This window comes from Aythya marila (genome assembly GCF_965140915.1).
Source record: "Aythya marila genome assembly, contig: HAP1_HAP1_SCAFFOLD_580, whole genome shotgun sequence".
Classification (NCBI taxonomy): Eukaryota; Metazoa; Chordata; class Aves; order Anseriformes; family Anatidae; genus Aythya; species Aythya marila.
In genome coordinates, this window is record NW_028137651.1 from 1 (window position 1) to 26,527 (window position 26,527).

A 26,527-nucleotide genomic window follows, 5' to 3' on the forward strand; every position below is an offset into this window, starting at 1 on the left:
AATATTGTTAATATGTTGTGATTTAAAGGAAAAAAATATATATTACCTCAAATATACATTAGTTGCCCACAAGTGGAGAGGGTGTACTCTGAACCTCCATAATCAAGCACTGAATCACATTCTTTTTCAGACTTGTATTTTCAAAACTGTCTGTAATGTATGTGTACATTAAGTTCCCAAGACAGTGGCACAGTGACAGAGAAACACTTATCTAACCTAATCTACATCTGGAAATAGCTCATTAAATTATAATTACAGAAAGGGCACATGGACATTTCAAGACCTGGAAATATTTATGACTTGGAATAAACAAATCTTGATAGGAAATAAAGAACCAACAACTGTTTCTCATGCTGGCAATATTTATTTACTGTCATTTTGGAAACAGGTTACCATGTGTATATCAGGACTTCAGAGTAAAAACACATCAGGATAATGACCTCTTAATATATGCCAGTTGAAAATTGAAGGACTAAATGTAAAGCTGACTTTTAGAAAACCTGAACTTGGTCTATTTTTGCCCCCCTCCCGCCTTTTTTTTTAAGCTGAACACCCCCACCCCCTCTCCATTACAATCTCAGAAAAATAAATGATCATCAAAATGCAACTTTTCCCAGTTTTACTAATGAACTAATGATCTGCTGGCCACCTCAGAACATTTATATTGTTGATTTTAACACCTTCAGAAGGAAGCTAACCTTTACAAAATATGTTCTTCCTCCACTTTAAGTAGCTACTGTGTCCAACTTAAAGGACTAAATTTAAGCAGATCCAAGATTTGGTTATATTAGACTACTGTAGTTTTATCATTGCAGTGCAAACATTCAACATATGCACTTGGCTGTTCCAGAATGAGCTGCATCAGTGCAAGATCTGAGAGTCTGTGCAAAAGAAGCTGCAGTGCTATAAACTCTTGAAAATACCTTTCCTCTCTTCTCTCACATGTATTGACTAGCAACATCTTCCTCCAGCTAAATTTCACCAATCCCATATACTATTGAAATAAGAGAGAGATGAAGATATTTCATGCTTTTATACAAAAAGCAAATACCCCCCCCCCAAAAAAAAATCCTCCTTTAATACCCATCCCCAAAACAAAGGTCAGAGCTATTTCTTCCCCACCCTCCCAATCCTCTTCTAGCTTTTTTAAGTCACCATTAGAACTAGTGCATTCAACTTGCTGTAGAAATATGAAGCTGCAGGCATTGTAATAACAGAACACTTGGAAAATATTTCAAGCATAAAAACTACACTTGATAACTGCAAAAATAAAGTCTCACTTTTTTTTAAAAAACATTTTGATCCAAGCTCTAGCAAAACAAACATTTAACAATTCCTGCTTCAGTTTACTTTCAGAGTAACGCCACCTTCAGAAATTAAAAACAAGTAACTCAGATTTTTGGTGATAAAGTAACTGACCATACCTTTTAATGACGTGAAATGGTATATACAACAATGGCACAGACCTTAAGCATCAACAACTTATGTCAGCCAAAAAGAAGTTCACAAGTCATCTGAGTAGTTCTTAGCATCAAAGAGTACTGATTACTAAGAACCATAATCTGCTAGGAATAGACATTAAGATACACTGGGATGAATGGAAGGAGAGATCCACAACATTGTACAGGCTCAGTTTTTGTCACTGAACTTTTTTTAGGCTAACAACTTCACTAGTGCAAGACCGTACGTTTACCTGATTAAATGAAACGCATAAGTGTCACAATTTAAGAACACTCATACAAAACTATTTTTTTCTTTTAAAAAAGTGCCACATACCATACTTTTACTAAAAAAAATACAAACTAATGGAAGACTGTCTGCCTCCATCTCTTGTCAACAAGGAACGGCCAAAGTGATTCCTTGATTCCAGCTCGAAATGGTGTTCTCTGACCAATCCCCAGCATCTCCAGCTTGGAGCAGTCTAGCTGAGCATTCCTTGGACGGAGGGCTCCCATAACTGGACAATCAGTAATCTAAAAAATAAATAAAAAACACATCACAAAACAGAAATGAAAAAAATGTATTATTTTATATGTTCATTTAGACGTTTCATTCATAGCTTTCTATATGGGTCATTTCCTCTGCTCCCTTCAACAATGCTATGTGCTCATTTTTTTGTGACTGTAGTTACAAGGTAAAAAAAAAAATGTGCTTAAAAAAAAAAAAAAAAAAAAAAAAAAAGGCTTTACTCATTACTAAGGACAACTATAGAACTATTCTGCAGAAACACTATCACACTGCATACAGCTCACCAGCTAGGTAATTTTCATAATCCAGCAAGTTAAAGTAGCATCCTCAGCAATAAATCTGCTATGCTAAACACACTCATCTAGATTGTCCCACAGAAGTTTACTTGCAGAACCACTGTGAGACTGTTAACCTACTACTTGAAACGATAAAGCACATCCCTCTTTCTACAGGTTCAACAACACATCACTTACTGGTCTTAAGTGGCTGCTGGGAAGGTTGAAAGCGTCTGCAATTGCGCATGCCATTTCATACTTGGTCATCTGTTCATTGCCAGACCAGTGAAATGTTCCTTTTACGGATGGGTCCTAGGAGGAAACAGTAAGCACAGGTGAAAAAATGCAGCTACCCTCCAGACTAATTCCTGTGCAGAATAAGCTTCCAGCAGGAGCCCATCCTGAGAGGCACTTCACAGCATTGCACTTTTCTGGGGACAACTCACCTTCAAGCACACCTGTCTAGGGATTGAGCCTGAAAATGTGTTACATTTATTTGGCCGGACTTTTCGAAGACAGTTTATATTTGGTAGAATTAACATAAAGGAAAGGAGCCAACCAACCAAAGTTAAACTGCTGACGAAGAACTCTGCTGTTGTATACTGTTCACTTAATTCAAGAAAAAATGCAGAAGACACCACTCACATTCCACTCACATTCTGCATGTTAAACTTGAAACCACGTAACAGTCCTGTCAGAGAGACTGACAGCACCACATCCACAATGTGTTTTTTTCATTTTTATTATTTTGCAAAGATGGCAGCCTTAAGATGCGGTGCTGAATAAATGCAATGAAGTATTTAAGTCCAGTGGTCTATCTTCTGTCGTTTCAATGTTCTTAATACAGTAATCAGTAGAATCTTTGAAAGTACTTTCAACCTCCGTGATTTTTTTTGATCAAAAGGGATAATTTGTAGAAGGCAGTGAATATATTTCTCTCCTGTATACTTGAAGAGATGTGACAGTTTTGAGAACAATCTGTTCTGTTATTTCACCCACTTTTGTTCCAAATATCAGAGCACCTGCACACACTGTCACGTAACAAAAACATACTGCAATATTACAGACAGACAGACAGTTCTTTCCTCCCTCCCAGTGTTTCAGAACTACAAAGAATAAGGCAGGTTAGATGCAGGTCTCAGTTTTTCAGAAAGAACTGGAACTGGTTTTACACTGAAGAGGCTTGTTTATTTAAATTCTTACCAGCATTCTTTTCTCTGCTAGTTGTCTGCAAACAGTTGCTACATCCTTAACGTTAGTAGGAAATCTTTGTTGCCAATGATCCATGTTGGCAGATTTATTACTGAACTGCACTTTATCAAACATAACAGTCACAGCGCTTTCCTCCAGTCTTTCTACCTCTCCATACAGGACAGGAATCCTAAGTACTGCAGCACCTAAAAAAAGAGTATTAAAAAGAGTATTAACAGTGCTTAGAAAAGGTATAAATGCTCTAGCAAAACCTGAAAGATGCTTTGGAAGCCTCAAGAATCATGTTGGTGATATTAATTGCTTTTTCCTTTTAATTTGTATGTGCTTAACATTTGTCCTCTGAATATGATTTTGAATTTAGCTCAGTTAAAACACTTCTTTACAAACACTAAGTTCACATATGCTCATTGTCATTTATGCCATTGATTTTCACAGTGTTAACAAGCTTTACTTAACGCTGCAAGCCTGTTTGAGTTAGGGAAAAACAAAGTGGAACTATGCAGTTACTCCAACATTCCCCATCTTCTCTTAGTAAAAGCAGGAACAAAAATTCCCACCATCTACAGTATTCAGGCATCAGACAAATCCATGTCACCTGGCATGCAGAAACCACTTGCATAAAGGAGGATACTCAGGCTATTATACAGCAGAAAAAGATAGGAACCTTGGAAGCAATAAGAAACATCACACATAAGGGGCAAATGCACAGAATAACTCAGTAAGTAATATTAGATGCCAAGACAGTGAATTGAGAAATTAAAGTAAGTGTAAACAAGTGCTAAGGGATGGACACCTAATGATGGAAAGCATCATACAGTTGTGTTAATAACACTAGAAAGATCTTTTGGCAAAAATTTCCAGAAGGGTAAGACATGGATTAATAGTAATGCACATTTTTTTTTGTTGTTAAAACAAACAAACAAACAAACAAAAACAACACAGCACACACTCTCTGTGAGTCACATAGAAGTAAAGAACTTAGAAAACAAAAACAAATACAATAAAAAAACCATGACATTGATTTCCTGCTGCTCTAGAAATACTTGTTGAGTGAATAACAGTGTTCTTCCTTACTTTAAATACTACTGAAGATATTTGAAAAGAGAATTGTCAAGCAGTGTTCATTAGCTAAGTAAAAGACCTTCCTTTTGTTCTCAGCTAGAGGCTTGAAACAAACATCAGCTTCATTACCCATAGTTCTATAAACCTACTGGACCTTTTTAGTTTTATATGCATGAATACTGAATATAACTTATTTCCCCTCCTAAGCAAACTAAAACATGTTTAAAAAGATACACAAAACCCAACTAATTAAACTTAAATAACTAGTGGGGATCACTGTATTACACAACAGAAATGAATAGGGAAATAAACATCTTCATATAACCACAGACATTTGATAGACTGGAAGCTATCAGTACAGTAATATCAACTTAGTGGCTAGAAAACTATTATGTGTAAAGTAGGTGTTTATGAAACATAATTGATGTTTCCAAGCATCTTACTAGGCACCATCTCAAAATGCTTTCTGCTAATACCACTGCTACTACCCACTAATGCTCGATCGTTCACGCTCAAAAAGGTTATGAAACAAAATTGCAACGTTGAACTGGGGGAAAGGATCTAGCAAGAAACCCACACGTACTTGAATTTGTTGCATCTTATCTTCATTACCAATCTAGAAGAGGGAGCAAACAGCGTCATAGTCAAACTCAGATTATATTTACTTATTGAAAGACTGTCATGCTAATTTATCAATTGGTCAATCTTGTGGTTAAATAGGGCAGACTCAGAATGACAGTACCACATTCACTTATCAGAAGCCTCTTTTACAGATGCATTGACATCTTCAAATTTCCTGAGGAAACAGGAGTGTAAACTGACAACATACTATCTAAAAACAGTCAAGCCTCTCTTACAAGAGCTAAATTTTACATACAAGGGAATATGTTCAGTCCTAAGATTTCTTCCTTGATGAAGCAGAACTTTAAAAAGTATGTTTCTGCATTTTGAGTGTTAGTTTTCATTAAGATTTATATCAAAAATAATCCAAGATGTTGCTTAAAATCAAAGTTACTAACCCTTTAGAAAGTTGTAATACTAGGAATCTAATGCATGTGGCAAGCAATGCATGTGGTGCGTAGAAATAAAACGGAAAGTCTTATGTAAAGAAAGCACAACAGGAAATTGGCAAGAAAAACAGAAGAGTACATGTAAAAGCAAAAGCATATGTTGATTTTGTCTGTATTATTGTTTTATGAAAAGTCTGTTTTTCCCTTTGAAGTGAGCACACATTCAGAACAATTGCAATGCTTCCCCCCTCAGTAACAGCAGCTATGAGTCAAGTATGGCAACGTTTCTGCTATTACAACATATTCTTGATATGTTTTATTTAGAAATAGTTGATTCACATCACACAAACTCTGGTGGATGTCCATCAGTAGAGACAAGGAAGACAAAGGAGAACAGCACAAGTACAAAATAAAGAGTTAGTCAACCTGTAAGTAGCAGAAATGCCTGATGAGCAAGGCGACTGACTCCTTGTCACACTGCTTTCCAACTCTGTTGTCAACAGTTTCACAACTTCATCACTGACGAAGTTGTATGTTAGCTTAATCAACTCCTAAGTAAAAATAGAAATCATGAAAAATGAACAAGTGTATTCTTACCATCATTATTCTCCAGGACTGCCTTTTCACCCTCCAGTTTGGTTTTACCATACAAATTCAGGGGATTTGGTATATCAGTCTCTTTATAAGGAGGGTTTGTTCCATCAAATACGTAGTCTGTACTAATGTAGATGAGAAATGCTCCAATTCCAGCTAGAAGGAAAACATTTGTAAGCATTATTTTAATGCACGCCTTCCTTGAAGTCTTAATTGAAGTTTAAGCAAATCTCCAGAAGACCTCATCTCCTAGCCCCATTCATTGCCTCTGTTTGTCTTTTCACGGATTCTTCACCTAAGATCACATAAGCTAGTCTTACGGAAAGTGCGACTGACACTGGTAGCAGAAACAACTGCTTCAGAACTTCAAGCAACTTATTCATTTGTGCATCAGCATAAATAAATGCAGTAGTCTAACAAGAAAACAAATCCATGAGACAGTCTCCTTACCTGCTTCTTTTGCTAGGTTCCCTGAAGCAGCCACATTGAGCTGAGAAGCAGCATCTGGTTGGCTTTCTACAACATCTGGCCGTCTCTCAGCAGCACAATGCACTATAACATGAGGCTGGAAATCAAAGAAAAATTTTGAACAAACATCCTCAAGAAGCTGCAGTTCCATCCTAACTGGAGAGATCCACTCCCTCAGGCAAACAGGCATTTTACTAAGCTGTAAGAAGTAATAAAAGTTGTATTGTTTTTAATCATTGCAATCTGAGGAGCATGTTTTCCTTAGGAAGCAAAACCACCAAGCTGCTTCAAGGTTTCACATCAGAATACCAAAGCTTTGACCATTAATTTTGCAACCACGACCTTCAGTATCTTCTATCTTACAGAATACCAAGGCTGTCTTATTTTTTTCTTCAACAGTGTAATAACATAAAATAGGGGAAAATGCAACACCTCACGTATGTAATTAAAATAGTTGGATTAAGTCTTTTTGGATAAACTATTTACCCATGGATTATTTGACATACCAAAACTATTAACAAGATATTTTTTAGAGTGGCACCCTACATCATGCTCTTCAGGTTTTATATATTCCTGTTGCAAGTTGGAGTGAAAGGACTGTGCACTCCTTGCCCTACTGCACGCTCAACAAGCCACAGCTGCTGTATTCTAGTGTTCTTCAACTTCAAAAGAACTACTTCGTGTTACTGGGTTAACAACTCACGTTTATCTTTTCCTTTAAACCACCCACGTGAGTGTACTGACACATACATCTGTCACCTGCATTCTCTCTGTGGTGACTGCAGAGAAGTTCGGAACTGTTTGCACCTACAGAGCAAACCCTGCTCCAGATAGCTCAGGCATGACAGCTGTATCCTATTTCAGGGCTCTGCTAATGCATTAGTTCCACCAAAGCCACATGACCCGAGTATCACAACAGCACTGCCAGCTCACTGCTAGACATATCAAGTACTGCTCATACTTGTACCTGCTCCCAAAACTCACCTGAAAATCACGGATAATCTCATGAACTGCGACAGAGTCGAGAAGATTAATCTGTTCAAATTTAGGCTGAGCTCTTCTGTATCCACAGCCAACTGCATTCCAATTATTTTGATTGAATTCTTTAAACACTGCTCTGCCGAGAAGTCCCGTAGCACCAGTAATTAAAACTCGTCTACTGGGAATATCGACATCTTCCTAGGGAAATGAGAACAGGACAAGGTTGCCTTCTAATGTTATTTAGTCGTTTTGCTTGTTTTCTGTCGCCTTTCTTATAAAGTTAGCAAGATTGCACCAAGTGCTACTGTATTCATTAGCTTTCCTTGTGATGCAAGTGTTTTGACTGGAGCGTCTCATGGAACACAACCATCCGGGAGCACTGATACCGTACTGAGCCAAGTACTTACACATAGTCTTGAAGATGCTGAAAATAAAATTCAAATAGGAAACTTCTTCCACAAGAAGTGGGGGAAACAAACCAAACAAACAACACAGACAAACTCAAAGGGCAGAATTTAAATTTCACTCAGAATCTGATAACGTTATTAAACTTGAAATAGAAGAGAGAACTTCTTTTGAACATGGACCTGAATCTTTCAGATTTAGGGTCCACATCCTACAGTAAATTATTTTGGACTGTGCCTGTAAAAAGCCCCAACAATACACTGCACCGTGGGCCTACACATTTGAAGACATATTTTAATATTAAATGCAGCACTAATTCATCAGCAACCGACACACTGGTTTAATATCCAAACAAAAATACAGCTCTCTAATCTTTGTTTTACTACATGCTTGTGGAAATGATGTGATCGTTTCAACTCTCCATCCATACTGCTAACTCAAGCTTCGCTTCAGCCACAGCACGTTTCAGTGCTTGAGATGGGCGTGCACATGAATCTGCAAAGTTCATTCCTCTCCACCACCACTCACTCGATCCTCAAGCTCTCAAGAAAACAAACACCAGATTCCCAGCGGTCTGTGCAACCTTTACTTCCACGTTTTACTTCTGCATTAGTCATTGAACAAGAGCCTGCCAACAACAATAAAAATGTGCTTATATGTCAATACTGAAGAAAGCTGCAGGTGTACAGAACTTCTACATCTTGGATCTTCCAAGCACGTTATATGCAGACAGCTTGTGATAACTGATGATATTTTTGTAAACGCTGTCTTACTACGCAGCTGTAACATTTCAGCCCCTTCTGAGCCCTCTCACATTTCCAGCACCGTAACCCACCACTGCCTGCTGGTCACGGCACGGGGCTCCTGCCCTCGGCCCTGCACGTTTGAACACTTTTGCTCCACAAAGGCCAATGCAGAGGTGTGCTACGGAGCTGGGCCTAGTCCAAAGCAACTGCTGACAGCACATCACATGTATTTTCTTTAAGGCTGTGGACAAAGGATGACTTATTCCCGCAAGTTACATGTAAAATTAGTAACTTTTATGTGGACTGTTTCCTGAAAGGGACAAACTACAGAAAACCCTGTTTAAAAAATCACTTTTATGTTTACAGTGAATTCAGCCTCACGATGCCAGTTGCGTGATTGTTCCTTAAAGCTGCCCGCGTCGGTCTGCACCGGGTGAGCGCAGGAGGGCCCCGATTCCCGGCTGCGTTTCGCACCCCCGAGCCTGGCAGGACAGACCACCGGCACCTGGCACGGGCAGCGCCTGCCCCCAGTAACCAAAGGCCGGCGGCGGAAAGGCGACGCGCACCCTGGTTTAATCGCCAGGACGGCTCCAGGCAGGATCGGTGCCCACAGCCGAGCCGCGGCTCTCCGGGAGCAGCCGGTGGCAGCCTCACGAGTGCTGGGACAGCCCCGGCCCCCGGCGCTGCTCGCAGGACACCGCCCCGCGCCGCGAGGAGCCCGGCCCGGCCCAGCCGGCGGCAGGAGGCCGCGCCCCGCCGCCCGGCACCTCCCGGGGCAGGGAGCGCCCCGCCGAGCCCCCCCCCGGCCCCGCGCACCTCCACCAGCTGGCAGCAGCCGGGCACGAAGCGGATCCGCAGCTCCTTCTCGCCGCCCACCATGGCGGGGCCCGGCGCGGCCCCGGCCCGGGCCTGCTCCTGTCACCGCCCCGCAGCACGCCCCGAGGGGCCGCCCCGCGCATGCGCCGCCCGGCCCCGAGCGGCCCCAAGGGAGCGGGCGGCGGAGGGGGCGCGGGAGGGGCCGGGCGGGCTCGGGCCGCCCCCGCCGCGGTACCTGCTGAACGCGGGCCCGGCCGACGGGATTAAAAGCAGCGGGGGCGGTTCAGGAGTTCATAAACAGCTTCTACCACAGCAATTAAGTTATTAAAAATATCAGATGATTAAACGTGAATCCTATATGAACGATCATGACGTACAGCAAACCAACAACTACAGGAGAACAGCAGAGCTATAACAACGCTTCAGCTGATTCCTCCCTTCTTGAAGGGGAAAGATTTTTTTCCCTTGTAATGAACTGTAAATAGATATTTATTCCCTTTCGGCTATCTCAGAATTTCATTCACAGTATCACTCATTCACAACTTGAAATGCAGAAGGGATGTGAAATGCCAAATTGTACAGCAATGCCAAGGAAACATCCGAACCACACCCCTTCCGCCCTATAAACACTGCCATACTTCGCGTTTTCGAAAAAAGTAGAAATAAATTCTACTTTCCAGACTTAGATCGAGATGAAAATAGGAAAACATATTAAGCCCCTAAGTCTCAAGCTATTGCTATAAATTCGTCAGTAAAATACCTTCAGCTTTGTCACCACTATACCTGCTACAAAAACTATATGCAATTTGTAAACTATATTTTGTTATAAATAACCTTAATTTGCACTGTATTCACTATTTTTTTCTAGTTTATTTTATTAGTTTTAATTATAGATATATTTATTTTGTGGAAAACGGCTTCCTTGGAGTAGTGGAATCAAAAATTGCCAATAGTCCGTATCAGTCATACCAGCATAATGCATCCCTGGATAACTGGAATGTACCATTCATAATTTAACATTTCAGGCTGTAATTGCAGGAAAAACAACTAATTTTCCCTCATTCTGCCTAGATTTTGTAACCAAAGTGTGGCAGCAAACTTCTAATGTAAATCTCCAGATTCTTACCTGATCCATTTCCACCAGCATTTCAGGCATTGCCTCAAACTGTAGGAGGAATTTCTAGTCTAGGCAATCAATGCCTGTTCAACAGTTCATTCGTGCCTTTGTCTGCTTTTGCCTGCAGAGAGCACGTGGACTGAAAGAAGCTGTAGCTCAGATGACCTTTGAAACCCAAATGCTAATCCGAGCCCTAGATCACGTGTGGTTCTGAATCCCGTTAAGCTTGGTTTTATTCCCAGTGGTACCATTTGAAAGGTGCAATATGAACTTCAATTTTGACTTCATAGTAGCCGGCATGAGCAAGTGCAACCATTGTGTGCATAAATTTATTCCAAGCACTGGCACTGAGCCTCATGCCATTTTCTTTGTATGGGAAACAGGAGGTGGGCTCTAATGAGGTCAGCCAGACTGAGGATTCTGGCGCTCTTCATCTTAAATGTAGGCAAAGTTGAACCCAAATCTTGCTACAATACTGAGAGACACGATCAGAGAATAAGTTCTTGTTACACATTGCTTTCAGTAAAAAACAGAATAAGGTATATGCCACAACATGAAATTAATGAATTCTTACAGCGACAGCTCAAGTCAGTTAAACAACTGGAAAATGGGTGGTTGATCACAAATATATTGCACATGCATGAAACAAGCAATACCCCTTTAACTGAAGCTGACAAAGCTTTCCAGAAAAAGCTTCTTTTAAAAAACAAAAACAAAACAAAACCAGGGAAGCTAACAAAGCTTTTCAGCTTTCCCCCCACCATCTCTCACAAACCTGCTCTATGCTATTTATTCATATTCTAACATTAAAGCAAAATCTGACAATGCTGTAAGGATGGTGTAATTATTTCTGAGTTGCCCTATTATTTTTATTAGTGTAAAACATTAAGAAGGATTTAAAATGGACTTTAGCAAAACTCCCAATTAAGGTAGAAAGTTCTAATCATTAAGGCTGTGTGAAAGAAGTATGTAGACAGGCATAAAAGCATACTTCTGTGATACTTGCAGTATTTTGCTTCACTTAGTGTTCTTTCACCCATTGCCCAACTCTTGCTAACTTTCTGCTATTTGACATGTTCTGCATCAGTAAGGTTCAGTTGAAAGTGTACATGAATTCAGTGCCATCATGTATGTTTGAGCTTTGGAGAGCCTTTGTTTAACATTCGTTCTTAATCTTTCATGTAATACAAGATTAGTTTACACATTTAAAAACACCTGGAACTCTTAATGTCTTTTTTTGGTCAAAAAGGTGTTTCATCAGATTTTTTGCATTCTGATTTATGAACAGTGTTTTTTTTCCTTAAAAACACCCTTAGGAGAAGAACACCAATGCAAGCGTTCAACTGTCAGCAACCTTGCTTAAGAGCATGCAATCTTGAGACAAAAACACCAGTATAATAGCAGTCAAGTGTTACAAGTGAAAATACAAGACCACAAGTTTTGTTGTTGTTGTTTTATATTTTTTTTTGTTGTTGTTGTTAGTATGGATTTTTCCCCTTGCCTTGTTACTCTTTGCTCTGTTGTTCACTCAGTCAAGTTTGGTCTAACCAACTGTTCATTTTACAACCACTGGCTGCTGGATGTAAATGACTGTGTAACATTAGGCTTTCCACAAAGACCAGGTTCTCATCAAATGAGTCAGTAAGACTAAGCTCTCTTTCTTGCATAGTTGTCTTTCATCCCACTTGCATCTTTCAGACAACTAAACCAGCTAACTTTATCATTTTCTCCACATGGAGAGAGAACTCTAGTCTTCTTAAATTATTACAGTAAGTTCCTCATTAAAATGCCTCTCTCTACTTCAGCCAACCCCATAAATTGAACACTAAGTATTTCTCAAATCAAACAGCTCATCTTCAGAAGCACAAGTAAACACACAAAGATGGCATTAATGTACAAGAACCACCAATTTATTTCTTCAGACTTAGAAAGCATTTTCAGTATTTCATTTCTCCGGTATTACTGTAAGTGACATGCTAAGCTTTGTATATTTTCTCTTTGCAGCACATGTATACAAAATATTAGTATATGCAATTAGTAAAAACACAGCTCATGTTTCACTTGAGTTCCAGTATTTATTTTTTATTAACAGAAATTCACCAGAAATAACAGAGTAAAAGAATTGCAAGCTGTATATATTGTACAGTTCAGATAAATCACTTCTTCTGTACAGTTCAAGAATTACATTGTCTTTCAGACAAGCCTGATATTAAGTTTTGTTGTGAAGATTTAAGATTAGAACACTAGGTCGCTTAGAGAGTAATTTTATGTTGCTTTTCTGAACCACTGGTTTAAGAAGGAAATGAAAAAAAAACTCATTTAAAACGTTTATTCTGCTAAAACATTCTTAATTTTAGATGCAGTTCAACAGATTCCTTCCATCTTGTCAAAATCCAAGTCTATAAAAATGAATGCGTAGTGGGCATCCTCCCACCCAATTAAAAAAAAGGTTCTGTTGATATTCCTGTCCACATAACATTGATCAGGTAAGACAGCTGGCTGCAACAGCTATGACTATTTAAGAATCCAGTGAGCACAACATTGGTAAAACAGATTTCCCTTAAGACCTTGATCTTAGCTATGGGATGCAAAGAGATTCACATAGACAAGGCAGACCAAGTCTGACCTGGAAATCCTCTTCCGGAGATCAATAGTTGCATTATCTAGCCCCAGGAAAGAAATCAGCATGTCCTGAATACAAATTAAAAAAAAAAAAATCCAAACCAACCATACAATATAACTTTTTACATCTGACCTGTATTACGTAGGCCACAAAGGAGAGAGACTCTGGAAAATGCTCCTGTCATTGCTATCAAAGCAACTATAATCAGCAAAATTAATTTAACATGGAACTGAAAAAATTAGGTACAAAATAACATCATACATGAATGCAGGGTTTGTTATCCTTTTCGCCTAATTATTATTCACCTTTTCTGAACTTAAGTTGCGCTGTTAGAAAAACAAACTAAGCAGCTTCTGAGTCCAAGATTGCGAGGATGTTACTGGGAGTCTAGAACATGCAGCCCTCTGTGGCCTCCAATTTGAGGATAACCAAGTGTAGTTTTTCTAAAAATAGGCTGTTCTATATCACTTCTCAAGTAATCATGCTAATACGTATAACATACAGCACCCAATTTTACCTTGAACAAATAGTCTGTTGAAATCTTCTGTATTACTTAAGTTTATTGATGACGTAAAATATTTTTCTTCATAGCAAGAAAAGATTACTCTTGTTTTCTATTACCTGCAATGCAAAAACATTACTAAGTTTGGATTTTGCACTACTGCTCCCTTGCATTTAACAACTATTTGTGTGCTGGGGGAAAGGAAGGCATTAGATTGCACATAACAGGCAAGACCAGAACTTCAGACACTGGAATACATTCTGAAGCAAAGGTCTGCTCAAGATCTGTATCCTTCCCCATCTCCATGTGGAATCTTCCACATTCACCTGCAGCAGGCTTTTTGCTTCCTACCTGTATACCTACAGCAGTGTAAGGTCCTGCAAGTACCAACTAAAAAAACAGGGCTCAATCCTCTAAGTCACCTTTACCCTTATTGCCGTTGCAGGAGATACTGACTACCACTGGATTAGCTACAACAGGTAAACTGTATGAGAAATCAGTGGGTGATACACAGCCACAAAACAAGGTTCGGTTGCACACTGGAACAGGCTCCCCAGGGAAGTGGTCACTGCACCGAGCCTGTCTGAATTTAAGAAGAGATTGGACTGTGCACTTAGGCACATGGTCTGAACTTTTGGGTAGACCTGTGCGGTGTCAAGAGTTGGACTTGATGATCCTTAAGGGTCCCTTCCAACTCAGGATATTCTATGATTCTATGATTCTATGAATCTCATGCAAAACAGTTGGGTCCATAACCCACTCCTCCACATTAAACACACTTTCTGTTGTCTGACCCGACAAACAGCCGTCTCAGCTAGCATTAAAACAGGGCTGGGAAATGCAATGGCCAAAAGTACACTGGAAATACCCCACAGCTGTAGCCTCCCAACACATGCTGTAAAACACAGGAGATGCTATCTCCTTCCTTCCCTAAGTGAAGCAGACTATGCAAGACTGCCGTATGTTCTTTGGATAAGTTAAAGAGATACAAGGACACAGATGAATGTCCATGCTTACCTTCTTTCAAAGGAGTTCTTGGAGAAATATTTTCCTTGCTGCCATGCTGGAAAGCTTTGGAAGGATCAAACCGCCTAATGCCCTGAATTGCACAGAGTTGCTCCTGAAGATCCCTGTTTGCTTGCTTTTGTTTTGCTAGCAGTGCACGCAGTTTGGAGACATCCTAAGGAAAACAATCCTTAGAAGTTAGATTAAGAACAAGAGAAAAGATCACCCTGTATACCACGTATCTAGTCCTCACTAAAACAGATTATCTTGCTGTTCTGGAACTGGTGGTTCATTCTAGCCTAGCACACACAAGGAATTTAAGAACCACAGAAAACAAGTAGCTTGCAGAGTTAGTCTGTAAGTGGTTAGAGAACTCAGCAAATAAACAAAAAGAATTAAGTAAATGAATTTCCAATTTCTAACATTACAATTAGACAAACCTGTTTCAAGTGGGTGTTCTCCTCCTTCAACTTCATAACATGCTTGATTTTTTGTTTCTGGTTCTGGTGGCCAAGTAGTTTCGCATATGCATCACTTAGTTTATTCAGTTCTTCTTGGGTTGCACCATGCTCACTTAAGAGAGCATTCTTCTCTGCTTCAAACGCATCTAGCTGGCGCTGAAATACATAGTACATTTTTTATTTTTCTTTTTAAGTCTAACTTTTTTTTTTTTTTTAAAGCTGAGATCTACAGAGAACGATTGTTTTGGGAAGTGACATAGCTGGATGAAGGGACGGTAACTTAGGAAATGATAACAAGGTGAATGCTGTAGAATGGGAGATAGCATGTTTATTTCTCAAGAGAAAAACTTGAGTCAATGTGCTAATAAAGTCTGAAGTCAACACCGTAATGAACATCTATTTCTTCACATACCTGAAAAGGCTTAGTTTTGTTATGCAACTCTTCATATAGATTACGCCAAGTCTTTATCTCTTCTTTTAAGCTAGAGGTCATATCTTCACTTACGGTTTTCCTAAGAAGCAAAAAATAGAATTTCAGCTCTCAGCATTTCTTCACAATAAAACGGGTGTGCTACAATACCCACCCAAGTTTAATTTCTGAAAAGTCACCTTGATCTTTGATCTGCTTCAAGTTTTTTTTGTAGATCTTCAGTTTGCTCTTTCAGTTTTTCCTGAAGCTTAGTAATTTGTGCAAGGCAAGATTCTCTTGTTCTCTCTGCTTCTGCTTCTTTCAGTGCAAGCTTTGTCTGGGCTTCTAAAAGCATCCTGAGGAAAACATCAACCATCCATAATGAACCATCCCTAACTTTTTTTATTTTATTATTTACACTAGTAATTAATATTAAAATACGAGTAACCATGTTTGAAAATCTGTTACTTGAACTGAAATGAAGGTTTGTGCTAACAGTACCGTAAGAGAACAACATAGTACAGAAAACAATCAAGTTCAAGATGTGGTTTAACTTCTATGAGGAAGCAGTGCTTTCAAAGTAAGGAAGTCTCGTGTTTCTTATTTGCGGCTGTTTAATACTAGCAGCTCTTAATGGAAGGTACTCCAGTAGGCTTTTCATGCAGAAGTTTGCTCAAGCAGAAGCTAGCCAAGATCATTCAGTGTGGATGACCTCAAGGGTTCACAAATTTTACATCTAAAATGTTGACTTCCCTCTCTTACCTAAGCTATTTATTTTTATCATCTAGGTGGAGACTAAATCCATCCCCCTGCCACACTCTACAGTAGGCATCTAAAAACAGAAAATAGCTCTTAGCTGCTTTTCTTTTAACAACTGTAATAGAAACTGGAAGAAATATCAAACAAGCAAGGAGAAAATAAAGGACATCATCTTAAAACCAAAGGTGCTTTAAAATAAGCTGCAGTAAGCTGTAATTCTTTTTTGGACTGTCTTAACATCCTGGCTATAGGTGAATGAAACAGCAGAAGCATTACAGAGACATTTTCTAAGTCAGCAAAGCGTTATGACAGATGGGGAGATCAGAAATGGCTCAACTTAGTTTGGCCAAAAAAAAGGGTTTTAATGCAGTTGCATGTGAATGGTTGACACATTCAACTGCTGAAAACATTAGAGCATAGTTGCAGACTTAAAACCAACTTCAGCTTTGGAAGCTAGCTAGTGATGACACTCAGAGAAGCAGGGAAGGAAATTTAGTGGACACACAATATACTCCATAATGCAGCACATGTACAGGCAGTTGCCTCAGTTGCTTGATAATGGCAGTTGTACACTGGGACCATTTATGACCCAATTCCCTCATTTCCTCCCATCACTTGCCCACAACAGGGAGCTTGCACATGGTCTGCCACACTGAGCTCAAAGGAGAACATGCACCACTAAGCTGCTGTTACCTGCTCAGAGAAACATATCCACAATACTGCCCAAAGACAACTGCTGGCTCTACTACTTTTCAGCTGCACTGTGATGTTGCATATTAGGAAGAGGGCAGATTTTTGTTTACTTCACTCTAGTGCGTTAATTTGAGGACTGTTAATCAGCATCTGCTTGTGAGCAGAACTTGAGATAACAGACATTATTCAGGAGAGTGGCAGATGGTTAGATCTGAATTAAATATATTTGTATGCCCCTGTGGATCTTACTAGTTCATGGAACAGTCATTATAACTAATATGTCTCATAAAAACAATATTCCAACAGAATTCGGTAAAGATTTTCCTTTACCTACGTTCCACCTAAAGGAAAATTTGCAAGCAATTAATTGAATCGATTAGTTTTCTAATACATACAATCCTAACGTATTTCGTCTATCAACATTTTCAACCTTCTGCATAGGGAAAAAGGAAGATATGTACAGTTACATCAAATGCTAATATTATTTGATAGAGCACCATGCTAAGTTCTAGTTAAGAAGGTAAGCTTCAGCTGGCTTAAGGAAAAGTTTGTCAGCCCAATACCTTGCATATTCTTCTTTTGCTTTGTCTTTAGCATACTCTGCTTCCTGAAGCAGCTGTAGATCATCTTGGCTTGTTTTTTTTAGTTCAGCAATTTGTTCTTGCAGAGATGTATTCTCCACTTTAAGGCTGCATATTTCTTCAGCTATTGTCTTCTTGTAGCTAGTATGATAGTGCAAATAAGAAAATACTTGTTACTTTAAAAGAATTCAGATTAACCAGTTCAGGCCCCATGAGAGCAATCCAAACTCAAGCTGCAAAGGCATAAAAGATTTTCTAATCCATTAAGCCATAAGCAGCAAAACTATGGCATATTCTGTGATACGTTTAACATTTCTACCTAGATATGAAAACACTTCCTATAAAAACAACTATATCTGAAGGATGCCCGATACTTCAGGTTTGCCTTACATTCTTAAAAATAACAGTATCAATATTAATATACTACAATTTGAATATTGTGACAACAAAGATCCGCAAGAACTGTAGGACAATCATCAGTTTTGAGCCTGAACAGCAGGACTTACTGCAAGATATTTTAATGTACAGAGACCATCTTTACTAGTTACAACTCTCATTGAGTATCAAGAGCACTTGGGTATTCCACTTGGTTGCATTTTAGAAGAAACATCCACAGCTTCCTCAGCAAGATTACATAGTTTGTCATTACACTTGACTAATACTCAAAAGGAATAAATAACATTTCTTAATGCTATCAAAAAAAAAAAACACACAAAAACGCTGTAATATCACACCAGCTGTCATATACAATGTGAAGTACTAAGGCAGAAGAATAAAGAGCATATGTTGTTATAGTTTCAGAGATCATTGCTGCCAGACATCTTAATGGAACTTAAATACCTTTCAAACTCAGCAAGAGTCTTTCCAAGTTTACACAATGTGTTGCTATGCTCTTCCTGGATTTGCCGAACCGCACTGCTGTGCATTTCGTTGATTTGCTCCAACTCAGCATTCTTCCTAAAATAAAAATGCAACACTCCATGCCTGAATGTGTTACCTGTTACAGAAGGCTGGTAGCAGCAGCAGCAATACTTGCATACTGACAAATCAGTAACGTCACTGCCACAACTTTTCGTGTATTAAAGCACCATCTTCATAGCAAACAAAGACTTCACCCACCCCTTAATTTCCAAGTTATCTTATGTGTGGAATAGATTTAATAGTTGCTAGTAAGATTTCAATACATAAAAGTTAAAAACAACTTGCTTGAAAAACCTATCCTAGGGATTGCCTTCTCCAGAACATAAATACCAATAAAAGAAATCCATGCAGCTTATTCTTCCCAATAACTTCACATTACTACAGTACTGGCATGTCAGACAACTCTCAGCATACTAATTAAACAGCTTTAAATAACATAATTTAAAAGTTATTTAAATCATTCAGCTAGATTGCTTCTAACTGCTGCCATTAATCAAAACCCAGCAAGAAATACATTCCGATGTGTTCAGGTTTCTTTAAAACCTGAATTAAACTTAAAAGCTTTGCTTATGCTGCTGATTTAACATGTTTTCCTTCCAAAACTGTAAACTGAGATTACTTCACTAACCCTTTCAACTTTACTTCCATCTGTGCAAGTTCAAGAGTTTTAGATTTGGTTTCTTGTTCCAACCACTTCACCAACTTCTCAGCTTTCTTCTCCTTAGCATGCAATTTATCCAGCTCATTCATTGCAACCTTCATCTCTTCTTCCAAGAGGTGTCTCTCACTTGTTACCTCATCTTGAAAATCTAGTAACCTCTGCTGGATAGATGCAGACAGCTCCTGTGGGCCGGAATATAACTGATTTTAAAATTACCAGAAGTTTTCTAGATATTGAAGGCTACTTTGCAATGCTCAAACCTTATAGCACCACAGTAAGAGCAAATTTATGGAAGAAGCAGAACTACTATCATGCCACTTTGATTCTTATAAGACATGGTATCACACAGTTTTTGCTGGCCAGCATCCATTTCTACATCCCACAGATTAAACCATTATTAGTATAGCAACTCTATGTTTAACCAAAATCAGAACATTCAGTCCCAGGCATTGGGATTAGAATATTTTTAGACTAATTTTAAGTCTGTATTTACCTTCTCTTGCTGCAGCTGAGAGAGAATCTCCTCCTGCTTCTCAAGCAGTTTTTGGTGTTCTTGTTCTTCTAAGCTGATTTTTTTTTTCAGATCTTCTATTTCAGCATTCATACTCAGGATTTTTCCCCTGCTCTCAGAAGACTCTTTTTCTGCATAGAGCAATTGTCAGTATAACAGGTAGTGCCTTCTCTACCTTCAAAGAAATACAGCACCTTTTCTTCATAGTACTTTAATTCTAATTCATCCTAACTTTAAAGTTAGACATAGGAAAACAAAAACCCTCATCTTTTACTTGCCCAGGAACTCACCAAGAATTCCACTTCAAATAATGTTTTAAGGGATAGGACTTTTAAGGGAAGTGATATTTTATCTTTCGTTCAATGAATTAGCTTTTATCAAAACAGCTAGGAATGGGGACAGCTATGGCTGAGGAAAAGCTTCTGAATGATTCCCTCAAAGATGGGCTGGTGGAGATAGGAGAGGGGAAGGGGAGAATAGGGCAGGTCTGAAGGTTTCCTGGATGCACAGTACTTCAATGAACTAGTGCATAAACCTCTAACAATGTATTACAGCAATATAGCACTGATTCTCAAGGAAGATTATGGAACAAGTCATTTGTGTTCAACTTTCAGATTAAAGCCTAGCATGCAAACAACTTTGAATTCTGTAGTGCCTACCTTAGTATACCTCCATGGAAATATAAATTTAGACTGGACAGAGGTGTTTCCAAGGAGTTTTCCCATATACATGTAATTATTGGCAAGCTGTTCTCAGTTGGAGCTTAGAGAGCTGACTTAGTTTTGAACCCACACAGACATTTTAAACAAACCCATTAGAGATGCTTTAGGATGTATAAGTGAGCCCAACTATGTGAACAGCAAAAAGGCACTAGCGATTACCTTTTTCTTGTTCAAGCAACTCACACCTTTCATTAAGTTCTCTGATCAGCATACATGATTCGTCCTCTTTTGTTTTGAGTGTATCAGTCAGGATCTTGATGTCTTGGTCTTTCTTTATCAATGTCTCTTTCATCTGGGCAGCATCTAGTTTGTATTTCTCTACAGTTTCTGCAATACTACTGTAGAAGAAAATTCAGGTATTTGTTAACACTAAGTTTCATTTTTAAGCTTACACTTCAGCACAAAGGAGAAATTCTTCAAATACTTAGTACAGGTGGTTTTCGACAGAAAAGCAGCCTTCAGCTAGTGTTCCAGATAAGTTTTTGCGCACTAAGACAGGTTACTTAAAATCAAACGCAATTGATTTCAAAATGGATGTTTTAAGAAAAACCTAGATGGTCACACAACCTAAAATGGTTTTGTATTTTCACCACATCCTGAACTAGGTACACTTGACTATGAAAACTGGTTAGTGTTTCTATCTGTTACAAAGCACCGGACTGATAATTTTTACTATCAGACTATGCTCTTCTCAAGCGAAAGCAACATGGATCAACTCTTGAACGAAAACCAGAATATTACAAAGTCCACTGGAGGTTAAAACTGTTTTTACAAGTGAGTGCTCAAAGGCATTACTGCCAGTAATTTAGAGGAAAACAAGTCTAGCTTGATTTATGAGTTTAAATAAACCATGTTAGAAAACTGATTTCAGGACTGATACAAAACTTGTCCATAATACTGCTTAGCCCACAAAAGTGGGGTCATTTAGAAAGGTAATTAAAATATTACCTTCTGACTCCTTCCTATTATCTGGAAAAAGGTCAGATTCCCCTTCCCACCCATTCATTTCAATACTATTAAACATAATTGTTGCCAAGCTTCTACTTCATCCGGCAAGAACAAGGCTTAGTTTTACTGCCCTCTTAACTTACCCAGTCCAATCTAAGAACAATTTGTTTTTACCTGAGCTCTGTGATATATTCCAAGAGTTTTTCAGTGTCAAACTTGTCTTCAGCTTTCTCTCTCTCCGTAGCAGATCTAAAAATCAAGAAGCTTTCATGATGGATGTATTAAAACAGTTCAGAGCTATTTATAAGCTATTTGTTTACAGATAAGCAAGTACAAACAAATTGTTTGACCACAACTTAAGAGTAACATATTCTTTCTGTAATCCAGTGTGGCTGACAAACTCATATTGACTCTAAGAGGTGATTCTATGATCTTCTGCTCTTTATTCCATATGGTCTTCTCATTTGCACTAAAGATATTGTGAACTACCTTCCACCATGAGCAAATATACTAGAGGGGCTGCATGAGCTAGACAAATCATCATTGCTTCCCACTGTGAACTGCAGTACCTGTGTTATTAGCTTTGTGTATTTCAACTTAATGTAAAACATCGACTCATATTCAAGTACTAGGATTTTAGGTAAGAGCAGAAGGCACTTGAGTGTAAGGAAAACTTGCCAGTGCTGAGCTTCTTTCCATCAAGTTCATTCCAGGCCTTTATCTCCCCCAAAACCATATGCTTGCTGGGAGTATATGCAGCTAAGCCCAGATACATTGCCGTCTAAGTTCATTTCCTACATTACCACTTACAGTTTTTCTTTTAACTCTGCTACTTTTCCTTTTGAATGCTCTAGATTCCTTTGCACCTCCTGCAGCTTCATTTCCATGTCTTCCTGTTTTGCAAGTGCAGTCTAAAAAAACAAACAAAACCAAAAATAAGTCCATTGTCTAAGACAAAGATGAACTGAAATTAATTCATAACCAGGGTTTAATTACAGTACTTGCTACTACGCTAAATGTGACTCCTATATTCAAATTATCCACCTGCAAAGATATTAACATTTGTTAAAATTACAGACAATAACCACCCAAATAAACCATGTCTAAGCTTCAAACCACATTTCCAACCACTGGTTTTCAATGATATTAACAGTCTGACCAACAGACTGATACTGTTACAGAAGTATTTCTAGGCTTCCTTCCTCAGTCTTACTTACTCAGAGATACTTTACATCAACAGCAAAAACAAGATTTGTTGTTTGATCTTTCTTTCATAATTCCACTGAGCAAAAAGTAGAAGAAACTACAGAATTGAGGATCGAAACTGAGCATGATCTGTGGGAACGCTGCAAGCCCTTCATTGAAAAGTTCCTGAACAGCTCAGTTATTATCCCGTGCAGTGCAAGGCAGCTTACTTTTTCCTTAGCATCCCTCTTGTTTCTGAGCTTCATTAGCTCCATACACAGGCTGCTCATTTTCTTCTGCACACCATCTTCACACAGCTTATTAGAAATAAACAGCAAATCAATAAGTATAACAGTTTCATATCGATCATTCTTCAGGCTGTCAAAAGAGCATCCCCCTACCACCCACACCTCTGATGATCTCTGTCTGTCCTGGACAGCAATGTTAGCCAGTCCAGCTCTGTCTTTAGATAAACACGCAGTACCTCAAGATGTGTTCTATACCTGTGGCCATGAAGGGGCACAGGGAATGCATCAACAGGCAAGTTCCCTCTTCACCAGGGAACTCAGTAACATCAAAGTCAAAGCAAAAAAGTGATATATTCATTTGAATACCTTAGATTTTAGTAGTTCATTGGTTCTTGTTAGTTCCAGAAGCTGTTTTTTCAGGCAAGCAACATTTGCCAAAAGAGATGTTTTCTCCTGAACTGCAGCACTCAGCTTAGCTTCAATCTTAACAAAATCCTCATCCAGAGCCCGAAGTTTTTTATCCTGCTCTCCACGCTCTCTCACTAATGCACGAATCTACAACATAACAGGTATTCTTTTTTATTTAATGATATAACTTTTATTAAATAATCACTAAGCCATGCCTTTTGTTTTCCTAGAAAGGCTGAGTATCTAAACTGTATTGACTTCCATTCAGAACACGCATCTTAAAGTTTGTCATTCACAGAAAAGGACATGAGATAATCACAATTCCATATTGTTAAATGCCATAGATTTGCAGTCCTAAATCTCAACTGAATTATTTTGCGCTACTGAGCCAAATATATTTCAGTAAAAAGTTAGAATAGGCTTTGCTTTAACTTGTGAGAGAAGAAAACTCTCCTCCTTGGCTGTGGAATAGAAAGGCATAGTGTGCTATCTGAGACAAACGGAACATAGATTAGTAGTAAGCTTATTGTTTTGATTATGGGAAGCAGTAAACATATTCCAGAATTGCACACACACAATGTATTCATACCTCCTTCTCCAGTGTCTTCTGTTTCTTCTTCTCTTTCATGAGTATGAGATCTTTTCTAGGCTTCAGACTCCCACTAACCGGCTTTTTAAAACAAACTTATTAGAAATATTTAACTGATTTCTCGCTGCATATTAATTTAACATTAGAGTTCAGCATAACAGTAGGCAACACTGTTAAAGACACACACAATAATCAAAAACAAATGTCTCTCTCCTGCAGATCAGCCAGATTAGAGTCAGTTTTACCACTGTACTGTTGTGTAAATATTACCATGAACGGACAGCTCAAGGCCTTAGTGACAGGAAGGAGACTAAGAAAACCTGAGACATACACATCCCCTGAATTCAATAAAAACACTTTAACCTCTTAAGTTCAGCCTAACCTTAAAGTTCTGCTTTGTTTGCCTAACTTCCTCCTATATCATGAGTACTAGTAAACTCAATTACTAAGTCAGGGTTACCATTCAACTCATTAACCCATTTATTTCCTTGCATATTGCACTGACAACCTGTATATACAGTGTTGTCCCCTCCTTGTTTCTTTTAGCACTGTGTTTATGCTCTGGCCTGTACACCATAGAAAAGCAACAGAAACAAGATCTCACATAGAAGCATCTGCACCACAATTACAAGGTAAGAGAAAAAAAAATAACCCCCAAACCACAAACCCATAGCAACCTACATTAAAGCAAGCTTCGTAAAGCCACCCAACACACCACTCAGTAGTCCCCAGTAATCATATGATCCCAAAGAAAGTTAATCCATTTCCCTTCTTTGCAACTAAGGAATCAACACAAAATAACGTGTTCCATACATAGTTCACCAAGATAGGTTAATGGCAATTGTACAAAGGGACTAGGTGATTTAACTAGTTGCAGGGATGTTGAACCAGAATTCATAGCGCTACAGATACCACAGAAGAGTCTTACCATTGATCCAAAAGATCCACATCCCCCTCCAGTTACAGAGGTAGGTGCATTCTTCTCGCTGTTCTGATTTGTCTCACCTGCAGAAGGATGTAGAAAAGAACAGTGAAGGAAAGCGTTGGGCGTGCACATAGTGAGAGAAGTTTCACCAAGCTAGACAAAGTCAACTGATTTTCTATACAAAGGACAGAACGCTATCTGCTTATAAAACTACTTGCCTAACAACTTAAGGCCAGCTATTTTCCTACTGTCATCAAGCAATTCAGTATTAGTCAGCGGGGCACTTGACAAGGTTCAGAGGCAGACTATCTGATGACAGCCTGTTTTGAGAATTCAGCTTCTGCCAAGTTCTCCACCACCATCCAGATTCATGCTGCCAGTTTTCAGTTGAGGAGTATCTTACATCTTAACAAACCATGAGAACGTCACTAAAAGCAAAGTGTCCTGGTTTCAGCTAGGATAGAGTTAATTTTCCTCCTAGTAGCTATTAGGGTGTTTTGGATTAGTAATATGTTTTGGATTAGGATGAGAAGAGTGCTGATAACCTGCTGATATTTTAGTTGTTGCAGAGTAGTGCTTGCACCAAGCCAAGGATGTTTCAGCTTCTCACTCTGTCCTGCCAACGGGCAGGCTGGGGATGCAGCAAGAGCTGGGAGGGGACAGACTCAGGACAGGTGACCCAAACTGGCCACAGGGGTATTCCATCCCATCTGGGGTCATGCTGAACAGTATATAGGGGTGGCTGGCTGGGGTGGGGGGGCTGGGCTGCTCGGGGTTAGGCTGGGCATCGGTCAGCAGGTGGTGAGCAATTGCATCGTGCATCACTTGTTTCTTACACATTATTATTATTATTTTCCTGTCTTAATAAACCGTTTTTATCTCAACTCACGGGCTTCACTTTCCCGTTTATCTCCCAGAGAGGGAGGGGGGAGGGTGAGCAAACGGCTGTGTGGTGTTTAGCTGCCGGCCGGGTTAAACCACAACACAAAGCTCATGAAGTACTTGAATCATACGTTTGAACTCCTGATTAACAGAAATTACATATAAAATTGTTATAGAAAAAAAAAACTCCAATAGACATGTTGTTGCCGCTCTAGTTGAGATGCAGGATAGGCAACGAGCCCCATTACCAAAGCAAAGCAAGTAATATTGTTTTAAAAAAGCACAAAGCAGGAACAGCGTGGCAGCACGAACAAACGCAGCTGCCAGAGGCGTTATGCCACCCGCTCCGCACGGCCTTAGGGACTACTCACCCTCCTGCCTCCCAGCCCGGCGATGCATTTCGGAGGACAGCGCACGCCCCGCGGCCGCTGAGGCCTCGCCACGGGATCCCGGCTGCGGGCCGCGAGCTGGAGCTGCCGCGCACACAACAGCCACGGGTCACGAGGGGAACGGCTGAGGCCGGTAACCCCCAGCCCCACCTCGGTCAAGCTCCCGCCCCCCCTCGCCCTCCCCGTGCCCAGGCAGAGAGGCGAAGGCCGCGGTTTCCCCTCAGAGCCCCCCCTCCCCCCCGCCCCGTACCGCAACCGCCGCGCCGCGGGGCCGCTCCACGCGAGGCCATGGCGGCAGCCGCCGGCCGCGCCGCGATTCGAATGGGGCCAACGGCCGCGCGCCGCGGGGAGCCAATCGCCTCCCCCCGCTGCCGGCGCCGGCGGCCAATCGGCGCGCTCCGAGCGGAACGCGCGCGTCACCCGCCGCGGGGCGAGACGGGCGGCGCGCGTG

General features: G+C 39.7%; 2 protein-coding genes across 4 annotated transcripts; both read right to left on the bottom strand.

Moving 5' to 3' along the window:
* Positions 1-7: 7 nt before the first annotated feature.
* On the bottom strand, positions 8-9,672 carry MAT2B (methionine adenosyltransferase 2 non-catalytic beta subunit). The gene is made up of 7 exons (XM_082785096.1): positions 9,538-9,672; positions 7,574-7,768; positions 6,572-6,686; positions 6,125-6,277; positions 3,447-3,640; positions 2,442-2,555; positions 8-1,973 (listed from the first exon to the last, which is right to left on the bottom strand). Exons 1-7 carry the CDS (start codon positions 9,598-9,600, stop codon positions 1,803-1,805), a joined length of 1,005 nt encoding a protein of 334 aa, XP_082641222.1. The 5' UTR covers positions 9,601-9,672; the 3' UTR covers positions 8-1,802.
* Positions 9,673-12,584: 2,912 nt separating this feature from the next.
* Positions 12,585-26,365, bottom strand: HMMR (hyaluronan mediated motility receptor). 3 transcript variants are annotated; one of them, XM_082785092.1, is made up of 18 exons: positions 26,327-26,365; positions 26,059-26,160; positions 24,809-24,885; positions 23,881-23,961; positions 23,250-23,438; positions 22,866-22,952; positions 22,261-22,361; positions 21,625-21,699; positions 20,662-20,840; positions 19,763-19,911; positions 19,237-19,451; positions 18,528-18,644; positions 17,670-17,828; positions 15,855-16,010; positions 15,658-15,757; positions 15,225-15,401; positions 14,797-14,959; positions 12,585-13,898 (listed from the first exon to the last, which is right to left on the bottom strand). In XM_082785092.1, the coding sequence occupies exons 2-18, from the start codon at positions 26,084-26,086 to the stop codon at positions 13,879-13,881; spliced, it is 2,073 nt and encodes a 690-aa protein (XP_082641218.1). In that variant the 5' UTR covers positions 26,087-26,160; positions 26,327-26,365; the 3' UTR covers positions 12,585-13,878. The 3 variants fall into 3 exon arrangements, with proteins under 3 accessions (XP_082641218.1, XP_082641217.1, XP_082641219.1); XM_082785091.1 differs by having other exon boundaries at positions 19,237-19,469; XM_082785093.1 differs by lacking the exon at positions 26,059-26,160 and having other exon boundaries at positions 19,237-19,469; positions 26,327-26,357.
* Between the last annotated feature and the right edge of the window lie 162 nt (positions 26,366-26,527).